This window comes from Canis aureus, chromosome 36, assembly GCF_053574225.1.
Source record: "Canis aureus isolate CA01 chromosome 36, VMU_Caureus_v.1.0, whole genome shotgun sequence".
Lineage (NCBI taxonomy): Eukaryota > Metazoa > Chordata > Mammalia > Carnivora > Canidae > Canis > Canis aureus.
This window is the reverse complement of record NC_135646.1, coordinates 13,197,235-13,213,107: the sequence shown is the minus strand read 5'-3', so window position 1 is coordinate 13,213,107 and position 15,873 is coordinate 13,197,235. Positions and strand designations below refer to the sequence as shown.

Genomic DNA, 15,873 nt, shown 5'->3' with positions numbered 1-15,873 from the left:
ATTCGAAAGATCTGGTATTGAATCCTATGGTCACCTCTTTCCAGCTGTATGGTGGTAGAAAAGTTATACTGCATTTTTAAAAACATTGAAATAAGGATGTCATTTCTAGACTAGAGGTTTGTTATTATAATTAAGAATTATGACTCATAAAAACTAATTTGCCATGTAATTGATACTCTTTATATATTATCCGCTTTTCTAACATTGTGGATGAAAGCATTGTTAAGAATATTATTGTTTGAAATGACAGAAAGTATTTCAATTTGAAAACTTTGTGGTTATTAGGTTATTAATCAACTTATGATTCTTAGGTAACTCTGAGGTGATGGCTAATATTGTGAAACGTTCTTTTAAAATTGGCACAAGTTAAATAACACATTAATTATTGATCTGTGTGATTTTTGTGACCTGTTGACCTTCTAGGGAAACTTCATGCTCCTCCCTCCATTTGTTTGTTTGTTTGTTTATTTATTTATTTAGCTTGTAAAGATTTCAGTCAGTAGCTGATACCAGTTTCTGGGTAGCAACTAAAAGTTGTTTTTTCTTTTCTTTTTTTTTTTTTTTTCAAACACATCTTGACATGACAAGATGGAACCATATTTTTATTTTCTGAAGAAATGCTCTGTTTTTCATTTATCAATTAAATAATTTCCTTTTTGTCAGACATCTTCAATTGAAACCATGCCTATTTAAGCAGAATTTGATCTGTTATTCATCACAAAGTCAGGAGAAAAAAGACCAACTCAACAAAATCTAATAAACACTTCCTTTTCTTATTAGCCAAAATGTATAGAAACGACAGAAACAGTACTTCTTTGGAGCATGTGGATGGTCATAGATAACAGATTATTGTTGGAACAAAATCACTATTGCCTCCCTTGATTAACATAAGACTGTTCTAGAAATTGAATATTGGTTTGCTACAGGTTAAAATTTTAGGTTTAACAAAAGCTTCATATTGAAAAATTCCTTTGAAAATTATCTCGCTTTCCCATTCAAATCCCAGCTGCCTCTTAACTATGCAAAGATAGAGTCATGAAATTACTTGAGATTCTTCAAAAGGGGAAGACTAAACACAGAAATCACTTAAAATGTCTCATTCTTCAATATCCAAATTTGCCTTCAAGGATCCATTTACCAGAATCCCCACCACCATTAACCATGATAATACAACCCTGGGAAATATGGCTAACCTAAATCAAGATATGGAGACTAAAATAAAAGTATGTAGTAATTCCCTTTAAGGTGAGTCTATTGCTCATTAATCCCACATCATTCTTTCCTTAACAACCACTCTCAGGAAGCTCCTGTGGTAGCCAGAGCAGCTCTATTCCTGGAATGTGCCCGGTTTGTTCACCGCTGTAACCGTGGCAACTGGCCAGAGTGGATGAAAGGGCATCACGTGAATATCACCAAGAAAGGTCTTTCCAGGGGCCGCTCTCCCATCGTGGGCAACAAACGGAACCAGAAACTGCAGTGGAACGCTGCCAAGCTCTTCTACCAATGGGGAGACGTGAGCTTTTGATTTTCTTATATAAAAATTGGGGAGCTGGAATGAAGGGAAGAAGTTCTGTGTTTATGTTTTGTTTGTTTGTTTGTTTGTTTGAGAGACAATTAAGTATCTGTTATGTACCAGGCAATGAACAAAACATGTTAGGGGAAAGTAAACTTTAATTCATTTAATCATTCCAGTAAGTCTATAAAGTTAGACATTATCTCCTCTGTCTGTTTCCTTGGTCCTCTGCCTTCTTCACCCCCCCCCCATAAATGTAGACATTCCCAGAATTTATTATCATTTTTTTCCTGCATAACCTCCTGCAGGGATACATTTATTCCTGTGTTTTCAACTGTAACCTGTATGCCAGTGGCACAGACATCTCTATTTGTAGCACTCCGTTCAGATCCCAGGCCAGCATTGCCAACTACTCCGGAGGCATTTGCTTAATACCCTGAAACACAATCTAACCAAAATAAAACTTTTCTTCCCATATAAATATACCCTCATGTGCAAACCTTCCCGAACTTTCTATTCTTGTAAATGGTACCACCATTATCTAAGATGACAGCCTTTGAACATGTTCCAACCTTCCTTCCCTTATTGATTCCACCTCTTCCACGTACCAAGGTCCTGTTAGGTCACATCTTCATTCCTTCTCATCTCGATGACTAAGATATTTTCCTATTTGGTCTTCTTCCCACAGTTTCTCCTCATCTGACCCATCCTACACACTGTCAATAAAATGATCTCCATATGGCAGGGCCCATCTAAAAGCAGAACATTCATACTTATCTCCGGGCTTCCAGATTTGCCCCCTCTAATTCATTCTCCAAGCTGCTCTCACAATGATTAGGCTAAAATGCAAATCAGATGGTGTTTCTTACCCACTTATAATGCTTCAGTGGCTCTCTTTTTCCCTTGGGATAAAACCCAAATTGCTTAATCTGGCATCACTGCTCTCTCTTGGTGTTCAAACCATACCAGGATTATGGATGATGAAATCAAATGGATTAATATATCTAAAAGAACATTGATCTCAATCCTTTGCATCTAAGAAGTGTTCAATAATAATAAAAAATTATTACATTAATTTTTGGAAGCAGGATACATGGTTTGTGCATTTCTATGTTGTTAGCACAAAGTCTGTCAAATGAGTAAGGGTTCTCCCTCACTCACACATTACTTCTCATCGTGCTTCCTTAGAAAACAAAAGGAGTTTGGCTTTACGGGATGTAGAGTCTAGTCCCAGTCTACCTTCCCAGCCTTCCTGCACATGATTTCCTCTCACAAAATTGTACTTCAGCCAACTGGCTTACTTGTTAGTCTCTGAACACATCAGTGCACCTCCTTGATAGATCTTTTGGAACTTTCCATCTCCTCCTCTTCCCTATTAGCCAAAACACTAATTCTTCAAAATCGACGGCAAAGAGACATTATATGATTCTCTGAACTGAATTTAATCTGTCCATCTTCCAAATTATTTAAAGTCTCTTTCAGCATTTAATGTGTTATTTTGGTGTGTTGTTGCCTCCCCAGGAGACTGTAAGCTCCTTGAGGGGAAGAGCAAAAAACAGATACCCTGTGTTTGAATCCCTGACCACAGCTTGCTGAACCACCTTGAACTAGTTTTTCAACCTCTGTAGGCTTCCCAGTTGACAAACAATGATCCTTCTAGATGAAGGTTTATAATCTACTAGGACACATGAAGCAAAGATACTGACATACTGTAACCATTTATTCAACTCTATATTTTATTTAATACCTAACAGATGACCTCATTTAATAAATATTTAATGAATGAAAAAAGGAACAAACCTATCCCCAAGGCATTTTTCTAGCCATGGAAGAGACATGGAGTTCCTAAATAATTGTGTAGACATTTAGTATTGCCTCAGAGAAGTCCCATTTTCTGAGCAACCCTTTAAGTTTATGAACTGTGGATTTAACTTAAATTGCTTAGTGTCAGCATCTTGGAATGATTGATGCAGATTTTTTTCTCCTCACTATTAAGTTTGTTGGCTCCATTCCAGACTCATAATTGCATGTCTCCTTCTTTAGAGAAGATCTCCAGAACAGTAGCATCAGGACAACGCTTTGGGTTGAGGTAGTTGTCTTTGTTTTTAGTTTTTGTTTCATTTGCTTGACACTTCTCAAGCTAATGACTAAGCTTTTAGGAAGTTGTGATACCTTTTTTATACTGCTTTCTTTCTCATTGACAGAATTTTTGTTATTTGTCACATAATTCCAGAGTTTAAAGAGACCTTTTTGCTTCCAGATAGCCAAGACATTCAAACAACTTGTGTTTTTATCTGAAGATATATCCTTGTCAGTTTCCAGTAGAGAGTCTAATTGCTTGCATGCCCAGAATCCAGCAACTTCTCCAAATATTTGAAAAAAAAATACTAATTCTATAGTAACCAAGCTGCCAAATTCCAAGTTCAGTACTAATTTTAGCTTTTGACTCTCCTTCCTAAGCACGTATCTCTTCTTGTATCGAACACAGTATGTAATCGGAATGTAAAAAGGATTAGATAGAGGTGGTGTATTTTTTCTCTTTGTGGAAAATTCCTTTTGGCAAATCAGACAGTAGTGCATGATGAATCAGAAGAACAGATAACAAGTATTGATTCTATGTTGGTGTTCAGTATTCTACCAAAATTTTATTCAGTATTTCTTACTAGTTCATGGATTATCATATAGTGAGGGAACAAAGTCTATTAAAAAAGCCATTAACTGTGTACATAATGGCAGATATAAATAAAATCGCTATACAAAAATCCATGCCAGCCTCCAAACTCATTAGCATGGCAGTGACATTCTCATAAAATAGCATAATCAGAAGCATTTTGAAGAACCATGGATTCTTATTTTTTTTTAACTACAACAGATTCCTCCTGCACATTCCTTTATAAGAGACCTATAAAATAAATGACTTTCAATTAAGTGGAAGTATTTTCAGAAAAAAAATTTTGTATGAGAACACAAAGGTATTGTTCCAGTTTCTACAAGTCTTTAAATGACCTTAGAGATAGCGTCTATGGCATCCACCTCTGGGTTTCCACATACGGAAATGTGGTAACAACACCATGGCATATAGAGAAGGCTTATGCTATATGTTTCAGTATCAGTCTCTTGGTTTAATGTGCCTAGTTGATTATACATCCCTTCCCATTAATGGTTGCTTATGACCTCTGTAATGTGAGAGCCTATTTTGGAGTCTGACATACCTTGTGCTATTTCACTCTTTTTCTCCCCCTGGTAGGCGATTGGCGTCCGGTTGAATGAGCTGTGCCATGGGGAAAGTGAGAGCCCCGCCAACCTGCTGGGTCTCATTTATGATGAGGAGACCAAGAGGAGACTGAGAAAGGAGGATGAGGAGGAAGACTTTTTAGATGACAGTAAGGAGACTCCCTTTACTACAAGAACCCCTGCTTGTAAGAATCTCTGCTTTAGGAGCACTTAATATTTCTCTTTCCTCTTTCATATTCTTACCACCTTCCCATGTCTCCCCACTGCGCCTTTTCCCCCCTTCCCTATGCATGGATGTAACGCATGTGCATAAAGCCACACACAGAGAGAGGACAAGAATCAGAAAGAGAAGACTATAGACAGAGACAAGGAGTGGCAGGCAATATGGAACATCCATTGGTTTGTAGTCTGTCTCTTACTATTATACAAAGATTAGTATTAGGCCTCTCTGAGAAAATATAGTTGTGGAAAGTTACTGACACAGAAGAAGTTTAATCAGGTTTTACATTTTGTTATTTCTCTTGGAGATTAAAAAAAAATTAGACCAAATAGAATTGAACATGAAATGCTTCCCAGATCATTAAAGAAGTAGATTACTTAATTACTGTATTTAACATGAATTTGAAATATTAAATAATTTAGATGATTAGACTGTGAATGTCTGCTGTATACTGTACTTGTTAAAATCAAAGTGAGTCCCACCATAGAAGAGTAGAGACAAAGAGATTCCTGTGCATTCCTCTTCAATACCATTTTGTGCATATGTGTGTTCTATACCATATAAGCTTGTTGTGTATGTCTACCACTGCCTTTTATGTACTGCAAAATTCCTAAATGGTTATGGAATTAATAACATTACCTCAGAGACTCAGTGAGGCATCTTCCTCTTGACTTTCCCTAGTGGTTTGAGATTGAAACTCCCTACTTATGTTATAGACTGTCCTTAGTTAAGTCAGACCAAGCCTATTTCATCTTTCCAGTCATGAAATGTAAAAGGATGGCTAGGGTATAACATTGTGTGTAATTAAATAATAATTTAAAAAAACATATTGCCTTCTTTTCCACTTTTATGCTCAGGAATTTTTTTTTTTTTTTGGCAATTTTTTTCATCTTTTTGCCCTTCACAGCCTTTATCACATCAGAGCCAATTTTTTTGACTTAGCTGTTGACAAAACACCAAATTCTGACACGGGTCTTTCAGCCCACCAGTGAACCAACAATCTTGGTCCCTAAAGATTCCCTCAAGTTCATAGTCTAAACTATCCTCTGAAAAGTAGCATGGAGACTGGAATTGGGTCTGATCCTTAGGACCACTTGAGGACTACCACAGAACCTAGTGAATGCCTATAGAAGCTATACCCAAACTGCCCTGGGTCATTTTAACAGGATATTTCAGATGATAGTTATGAGAGAGCCTGAACTCTAAGACCAAGTACATTGTTTACAGGATTGACAAGAAGAATCTGGAGGGTAACCTCAACATATCCAGAAGTTTATACTGAATATTTAGTGTTTGATTGTTTTTTAAAAACTATTGCACATCCACACAATTTCTAGAGTTACGCAGTCTATCCATTAAGACTGGATTGTCTGGTTTAGTTCCACTTTCTTGTCAGTACATAGCTCATTTTGCATTTCAAAGGTAATTATGGCTCAAGTACCAGTCTAGAAATTTTTAGAGGAGTTTGTCTCTTCAGTTCTTAATAAGAGGCAGTGTCCCCACCCACATATTATCTCTGGGGAAAAAAAGCAATGGTTTTCATGAGGGAGTGATAATCAGATATCCTCAGAAAGAACATAATTTCTACCCACTCTCAGTATAAGCCATGATCTAGATAGATAGATATAGATATAGATATAGATAGTTATGTAGATCTCCTATTCAATTAAGGAAGCCTAACATACAGGAAATATTTTTAGGAATGTTGATATGTAATGATATTTGTGATTGCTTGATGCCTTGATTCAAAATAGATAACTATTTTCTTTCTCTTATGAGAGGCGGAACTCGACATTGCTTTGGTCTTCTTTTCTGAACGCTGATAGGTAATCAGTATATTTCTGCAAGATTAGTGCTGACATGTAACTGAGAACTAATCCCAAGAATTTTAAAAGTCTCTATGGTATCACCTTAACATTAGCTGCCTTTAGAGCAAAAGCCATTACTGGGTCTAAGATAGAGGCAACGTTTTACTCATCCAAGACTGCTGTACTTCTGAGCAAAAAAGAATATTTGCATAATTCTAGTGTAACTGTGCTTTAATATGATAGTGTATGATATGTGCCTTGTCTATGTTGCAGAAACACATCTAGGCTAGACTGGAAGCAAAATCATTGCCCTCAAGATAGTTCATTTTATGAGAGGTATCTGGGAAGACTTTTATAGTGCCAAAACTAGTTCACCACCCTGTACATAGTCGAAATCTGATTAAATTAGCAATGTGAAAATCTTGCAAGACTGCTTTCCATTTGTTTTTGTTAAAAGGCTTCCTAGCTTAGTAGGCTGTGTTTTGTTACTCTATGAGCCGTAAGGAAAGTTATCTAGTTCTTACTGATAGATATTTTAATACTAAGGAACTCACTGTAGAATTACAAAGTGGAGGACAAGAGAGGTATATGGTTATGCACAGATTATGCTAAAGGGAATACAAATTGAACATGAATAGGCAACATTCTCATATACAATTTCATTTTGGACATGTTCAGGTAACATTCTCATATGCAATTTGATTTTACACATGTGTGGCTTTGTCCATCAAACCGTGCCTCTCTCTATTTTTTATTGGTTTGTTTATTTATGAAGGAACTCTTTCACTCCATAGGTACTGTGAACCCCTCTAAATGTGGCTGCCCCTTTGCCTTGAAGATGGCCGCATGCCAGCTTCTTCTAGAGATTACCACCTTCCTGCGAGAAACCTTTTCTTGCCTGCCCAGACCACGCACTGAGCCTCTGGTGGTAAGTAAGGTCTGGGTGTTAATAATCAGGCTACTCAGAGAAGTCAGACATGTGGCTAGGTTTTGGGTTTCTGCAATTTCCTCAAATGCCCAATGGCCAAATGTATCATGTAATTTAAAAAACTCAACCAGGGGATTTTTATATTATAAAATCTCCTTTTTTTCTATTACAAAAAGTAATAACTCTGAAGTTGACCTTGAAATCACTGAAGATAGCACCACTGGGTAAAACACTGGATTGATCATTGTCAGTTACGTTAGGAAAGTCTCCGAACCTTTGGGCCAAGAAGAGGCCACAAAACAACTGAAGCATTTGTTTGAGGTCTTAGGGATTGCAATCTGGGAGACACAGAGTCCGTGGAAATGGAAAGTGTGCTCCAAACTGGAATTGTGAGCAGGCGTATAAAGGTGAAAACCACAAGGTCATATAACTTATTTTAAAAGAATTATGATTGGTGCTTGCAGAGTTTAAACTACAGGATTGGATATTTAGCTAACAGGTGTTACATTATCTCTATTTTGATCCAGTAGAAGGAGGTGTTCTAGGAAGCAGTGGAGATGCAGTCGACAAGTGGCAATTGACAAAAGTAAAAGCTCCATGGTGTCTAGAACTGAAACGGGAGACTTACATAGGTCCTAATTCCTTAATATTCTTTGGTCTCTATTTTGAGTGACTCTCTTAGCAATGCTTACTTCGTTTCGAATCTTCTTTCACAAGCCTTTGGTTCCTTTACTGTGCTATGAGGAGTTTTATGGGCAGCATTTTTTAGAAATTACTGACAGAATTTTTTGTCATAAAAATTTAACAGCTCATAAATCCATATAGAAATGTGTTTCCAATGAGTTTTCTCATTTAAGTTATGGGCAGAAAGACTTGCTTACGTATTCAGCATATAAACATCTCTAACTATGTATTGTTATTCCTGCAGTACTTCTTATAGATAGGCAGAAGAAGACCACACATGGGCGCGCACACACATGTGCACACACATGCATACTCCTGCACCATCTAGGTCTGATTTGTTTAGCAGAGTATACCAGCATTCTGCAAGGGCCAGGCGTCTTCACAAAATGTGTGGGATGGGCACCCCTTGGTGCCGATTTTCCTACACTTGATCTTAGCCAAAAGGCTGAGAAGTGATGGAGCTGATTTTCCTTGGCCCATAGTCCTCTATTAGGCACCAAGTTTCCAATGGTTCTTTCATTACAGGCACCATCCTGCCAGAGCTGAGAAACCAGACATTTTTTTTTCTTTACACAAGACTTATACTACTCTACCAGAAAAATTGTTACACAATTTATGTACTTCTATTTTAGCCAGTTTTCCAGTCCACCAGCTCTCCTACTTTTTTAACCAGACTCAAAATGAACAAGCCCATACTGGGGTAGGGGTGGGGGGTGAGCATACAAAAGAATTGGTGCTGTTATCCTTGAACACTGCCTCTACCTCTGGTTTTCCAACATCTGGAAGACCTATTCCCTCACACTCTAAAATGTAAGATGGACATTTTCAAGTTGGAAACATTTGCAGGTAAAATGCATGTTTTCAAGAGAAACATACCAGTGTTTGGGCTACATTATTTGCTGTCGGACAGGCAAGTTCCTCCTGCTGCCCTTACTATATTTCCTATTAACTTGGGCCTTTAATTTTCTGAGTGTCAGCTTTACTATTATATTGAGGTTACTCTATAAAACAAATCCAGGCCAACACATGTGTTTAAAGTCAAGTGGGATGACATCTCTGATCTGTAAGGCCTCTTCTAGTGCTATTTTGTCAGCATTCTAATTATCCTGAAGCCTTCGTAAAACCATGGTGGTACATCTACTTTTCATTTTTCAGATTTTCACTGGTTACCCTTTTGATCCACTGTGATTTAAAAAAAAAAAAAGCCTTAAAGTTTGACTAATTTATTTTTGTTTTCCTTTTCAATTCCATAAAGCTATAGGTTAAAATCCATTATTATGGAAAATTTTATTTTTTAAAAAAATCAGTCAAAACTTCAAAAAATTACTGTAGAACCAACTGGCAGACTAGTGGAAAATGGCAAGAAGTTAAGCTAAAACAGAGCCTTCAGTCATTCAGTCAAGGAGAGGAAAGAGTTCACAGCTACATCACCTTAAATAGGGCCTCAGAGAGCCTTCATTCACTACACTGGAATTTTCATTGTCCAGTGTAGATATGCATTATGTTGTGATGTGACCTTTATAAAATAAATGGTAAGAAGCTTTTTCTCATGTTTAATCTAACTTTGGTTGATGGGGAAAAAAACAAACACACGCACACCTCAAGTCACTTTTCAATGCACTATAAACGATGAGTATAAGAACAACACTGAAGCTGTAAATGCTGCAATTGTTCTTAAGAAATTGTACTAAATAGTGAGTCTAACAGCTTAAGCATAAATACCATCAAAATGAAAGATAATGTTTTAACAAAACACTTCCTGCAAGGGTCTACAGATCTTCAAAACAAACTTTTTAGTTCAGTAACATTTTTAATAACAGTAAAAATAATAACTACCTAATGTACAAAATAATAAAGTTTTAAGTAGTAAAATAATAACCTTTTGAAGCAATAGATATTCTAGAATCTGAAGCTTGGGGGTGAAAGACAATCAGGGACACAGTTTCTATCAAGAGAAAAAAGTCCTTTGGACAGAAATTGCCATAAGGCTCTTCCTAAAATGGATGAGATTTCAGAAGAAATTTCTGTTTGAAAACATCCTAGTTATTTCCAAAACGTGGAAGAGAAAGCAAAGGAACTGAAAATACAATAATTTAAAAGTTAATTTAAAAGTTAATTAGTTTAACCACAGTTGTTTCTTGGTTAGGGTCAGGAAATCCCAGGAAGCCACTCACTGGATTGGTTGAGTGATGGAGGTAAAAGAAAAGGCAAAATGATACCAAAAGATTTTAAAAGTTGATAAAAAACATTTTACCAACTTAACAATTTTTCTCAGATCCCTAGTTGAAACAAATAATTTGTATGTGTGTGTGTGTGTGTGTGCTTAAGAGCTTCTGGTAACATCTTTAGTCAATGTTTTTGTAAACCATACTAATAAATAATGTCTTTTTAAAAGAAAAAGCACTTTTATAAGATTTATAATCTAAAATAGCATAATAATCAGATTTTTCTCTAAATATTAACTTCTAAACTTGAGAACAATAAAGAAATAGTTTTTAAATAGAGAATTTTGTTTATAAAACTGCTATTCAAATGTTTACCAACTAAATTAATGAAACCAATAACCAATGGCCAAATAACACGAATTAAAACAAGTAATTCCCATCCAATGGATAGATGAGTCCACAATAAAAACAAACAAACAAACAAAAAACAGTAAGGAAGTCTATTGCCTACATTCATTCATTAGATAAAACAACATATTAGATGCTTTTGTGCAACATTGTGCTAGGGGCTATGCCAAATATGCTGATGTAATTTAATAAATCAGGTTATAACAAATATACTGCTGGATTCCAAATTTCCTAAAGTTAAAAAATGGGAAGCAAAACACAATTTACATATACCAAGACTGATGAATATTTGTTGGGTGTAAGACCATGAACAAAAGATGGTGTGATAGTTATAGGAGTAGGGGTGATACCGAGGTAAATATATTGAAACAGGAGATCCAACACATAAAAAATTACTTCCTGATGCAAAATATAAGAGTGGCCCTGACAAGGAGGCAGAAGGGCTATGGTTGGCCAAAGAAGGGGCTGGAAAAACTTGAAGAACCTTCCTGTAAGAACTCACATTTGAATATAGCTTTGAAAGAGAGATGGGATTTTGATAAGTGGATAAAAGAAGAAGAGAGAAGAGATAATGACTTTTGAGAATCAGAGTTGTTATATTATATTTTTCCTAAGTAAGAAATTCATATAATTAAGTTTGGCTAACAAAATACAAAGTATATTAGTTTTCCTAAAAGGGATTAATTTCAGGAAAGCAATTGTATTCCTAGAATATCTTTTGACAATGCTAAATACATTCCATGTAGTTCCTTTATTTTTCGAGATGCGTTCTAATTTTCTAGGTACCAAAGTCAAACTTTTGTTCTTTAAAAGGAAAAGAAGAAACAACGCGTAGAGTCTAAAGTTTCATTTATTAGGAGTGCCTGGGTGGCACAGTATGTTAAGCATCAGATTCCTGGTTTGAGCATAGGTCCTGATTTTAGGATTTATTATAAGATCGAGCACTGTATCAGGCTCTGCACTTAGGGCAGAGTCTGCTTGGAATTCTCTCTCCCTCCCCCTCTGGCCCTCCTGCTCATGTCTTCTCTCTCTCTCAAATAAATCTTTTTTTTTTAAGTTTCATTTATTAATAACAAATGCATAAAATTTCAATCTTGGAGCAAACTAGGTTTTTTAAAAATGTTTTTGTTTTCCATATCTTGATGAATCTGAGGACTTATATTTAGAGAAAAATGCGCTATAGAAACAAAAGTAACATTTGATATATTTTTCCTTCAACAGGTCCTCCAAAAGTGTTTTACAGATTAACAATTAAATATGATCTTCTAATTGAACAAGTCTCTATTCACAGAACAGGTCAAATTTTCAATTGGGGGCCTCATCGACCAAACTCTTACCAAATACTTCCCCTCCCCACGGCTTTTGTTAGGGTACGGGCTCACGCTGTTCATAAGCAGTTCGTCATGGACCCTCCTCTTATACTGAGGTCCTTCTGGAAGAGAGTAAGAAATTCCTCCAATGTCTGATCGTATTTTGAGCCTCTGGACCTCACATAGGAAACTTCTTAAGGCTGAGCTGCCTTTCTTCACTTGTTTGCTGAGCTACCTTTAAATCAATCCTCGTGATGAAACTCCAACATCACCTCTTTAATCATTTTCCATTTCTGCAGAAATGTAGCCGTTTAAAACAGCACAAACATAGTATCTTACAGTTCTAGGAATCAGAAGTCTGCAAGAGTTTTACTGGGCTAGAGTCAAGGTGTCAAGGAAGCTGTACTCCTTTCTGAGACTCTAGAGAAGGCTCTGTGTCCTTGCCTTTTTTCCAATATCTTGGGCAACTCACATTCCTGGCCTCATAGTCCCTTTTTCCATTTTCAAAGCCAACAATTTGGCATCTCTCTCACTCTTCTTCCACAGTTACATCTTCCTTTGACCACAGCCTGGAAAAGCTTTCTGCTTTTAAGATTTGTATGATTAGGCCGGGCCCATTTGGCTAGTCCAGGATAATTTCCCATCTCAAGGTCTTGAAGCTAAATCCACATGCACAAAGTCCCTATTGCAATGTAAGGGCATGGACATCTTGGGCAGGGGGTGAGGGTGGGGAATTATTCTGCCTCCAAGTCTGACTTTTAAGTTCCTATTCTGTTTCTCAGTTTGGAAATTTATCCTGTATTTGCCTTCTCAGTCTCTCTGTCAAGATTTTGAGTTCCTATAGGGCAAGAACCATGTCTTATTTATCCCTCAGTATCTAATACATTCATACTCAGTGCATGATCATTTAATAAACAGATAAATGCCAAAGATGCAGTTTAAACTTTGGACAAAGGGTTAGAAGGTGAGGAAGCAAATTCTAGATTTGAAACAAGGTCTGTGCTTTTCAAAGATAAAACTTGAGGAAAAGGGAAAAACTATGAATTGGGGAAGGTTTTGTGTGTGTGTGTGTGTGTGTGTGTGTGTGTGTGTGTTTTAGTGCAAGAAGCTTCTTTAATGGCCACAATATGAAATTGGCATTAGAGAAAGAGGAATTTGGCTCTGTGCAAATTGAGCTGGGTGCAATTCAAAATGGAGGGAGGTTTGCCACAAGACCAATGCAGTGCCAAGGAGATGCCAGCGTTCATGTACTCCTTCCTCACTGAAATTGCAGGACTTGGAGAGCTGCAGACTTCGTTTGGATCCTGAGTTGGACAGACACAGATATGAAAGGAAGATCAGCTTTGCTGGGGTCCTGGATGAAAATGAAGACTCAAAAGATTCCCTCCACAGTAGTAGCCACACGCTCAAATCAGATGCAGGTGCCGAGGAGAAGAAAGGTATGGAAAAGCGAGAATTCTTTTCGTGTTTCAGTGTTTCTCATAGGATATTTGGCCTGGGGTCTACACTACAGAATTGTACACCCGAAGAAGTCCAAAACTGTTGGCTACATACAGTGCTGTGTCCACTTGTTGAGGTAGGAAACCATGCTAGTTAGGAGCTGGACATGACAGTCTGAGAGGTTGTGGAATCTAATTCCAGCTCAGCAACTCTCCATATCCCGTTGGTGCCATGGGTTACTTGTCAGGTGAACCATTATTTCATGGACCAGTAAGAAAGAAAAAATACTTCGAATTCAGCCCTTGTGCAATACTTTTTAATCCTTTAGTCTATGTTTCATTCTTACTGAAAGAGGACTTTCAGACTTAATTTGATACAGATTTTTATTATTGATGCCTATCATTCTTGTACAGCAAAAAAAGGGAAGGTATAAATAGAATAATTAGGTTAAAGTTTTTCTAAATGCTCTTCAATTCCAGGTCAAATTTCTTAATCACTTTTCAACTCAGGATTGCCAGTATCCATGTTTTTCTATAGGATAATGTCCTCTGTGTCATCAGAATGTTAGTGCTACATCATTCCTTAAATGATCTATAAAAGAAGTAAAGCTGTTAGTGCAAGTTACTTAAGCCAGCATTCACTTGTCTGAAGCTAGCCTACCCTTATACTCAGTGTGTGCTTCAAGAACGTTGCCAAACACATCTGAGTTACCACCTCACTCACTCCTTCACCAACCTACCATTTGTCTCCTTGGAGCTACAAGAACTGGCACCCATTATATGCATTCCATTGCTGGTGCTTTAGATGCTCACACGGACATAAACAATAACAAATGTGTCACAACTGCTACCTGGCACTAGTGATCCTGGGGTGGCATCAAGTGTAAGATAAATCTCAATTTCAGATGTGTTAAAATGTGAGAAAACTACATCTTAAAATCGTAAAATATAACAACCAGTCATCTGACCTTGTCTAGTTATTTACTTCCTAAGCCACAGTTTTCTCCTCTGTAAAATTAAGTTAATGACACCTACCATGTTGTGATGTTGAAAGCTTTAAATGAGACAATATAAGCAGAGCATAAGCACAGTACCTGGTACATAATTGGTATAGAATAAATAATTGCTGTAGTTTTTGTTATTTGTTTATATCATGAAAATATAGATTAGAACCCATGTGGAAAGTTCTAAATATAAGCTAAAGATTACCAAGTTTTAAGTTTTCAAAGGCTCCCTAAATTGTTAACTTCTTATCTGATTTTGCTATTTCCTAAATTCCACTGCCCTTCAATGGTTTTCCAATGAATTTGGATTCAAAGAACATCAGTACATTTGTTAAAATAGTCGAAGATGATTTTATGCATTTATGTATTTTCTGATATCCTATAGAAAATGACTCAATAAATGTTAGATAGCTGACGGAATGAATGATTTCGGGAAGGAATAGCCCTATATAGAGAAAACATAAGATCTTTAAGGGTGGATGTACATTGGAAAAAAATTATAGTATTTTAAGGCCGGAATGTTGTCATGATATTTTTAAAATGCAAATAATCATTACATTATATTGAATTTACGGCAAAACAAGAATTCATGAGCCAAGTTTTAGCAATTTCTGAGCATGAAGTATGTCAGGTCAATATTTTTACAACTATTACTTTTTTGGATAATGCTAACTGCATATGATGAAAAACTTACATTTTTAGACTTTTCCCAAGGGTTTTTTTTTTACCTATTCAAAGTTATTATGCTAATTATTGCTTAATAGCTGAAATAAAAATTCCTAATATGGATATGGTTAAACTTGAGCAGAGTAAATTGACACCATTTTAAAATATAAATCATCAGATCAATTTTTAAGAACACTTTTATTGCATGATTATCATTTATGTAAATTTCCTTCAATGTTCAAAAACACAAAACCTTAGTATTGTTTCTCCTCATGGAATGACTATGTTAATATATGAAAGTTGGTTAATAAATGAGCAGAAAACTGAAACTATAAATAAAATGAAAACATAGTCATAAAATGTCCTTTACTGGTTGGCTAAAATCTTGAAGATCCCTCAATATTCTTTAATCCTTTGACAAATTAATACCAGATGCTAAAACCAGGGGGACCCTGCTAAATTATATTATTAAAATTTTATTTAAAATTTTATAC

The 15,873-nt window shown here is 36.2% G+C and overlaps 1 protein-coding gene across 14 annotated transcripts in view; it reads left to right on the top strand.

The window, feature by feature from the left end:
• Positions 1 to 15,873, top strand: part of UNC80 (unc-80 subunit of NALCN channel complex) — a 215,487-nt gene that overhangs the window by 94,881 nt on the left and 104,733 nt on the right. For 9 of the 14 annotated variants that reach the window (XM_077885391.1, XM_077885387.1, XM_077885385.1 and 6 more), the window contains exons 23-26: positions 1,301 to 1,513; positions 4,761 to 4,932; positions 7,570 to 7,703; positions 13,544 to 13,709. In XM_077885391.1, coding sequence (XP_077741517.1) covers positions 1,301 to 1,513; positions 4,761 to 4,932; positions 7,570 to 7,703; positions 13,544 to 13,709 — 685 coding nt within the window. The remainder of the gene's footprint in view (positions 1 to 1,300; positions 1,514 to 4,760; positions 4,933 to 7,569; positions 7,704 to 13,543; positions 13,710 to 15,873) is intronic. The other 5 variants (XM_077885394.1, XM_077885390.1, XM_077885389.1 and 2 more) reach the window with 1 other exon arrangement.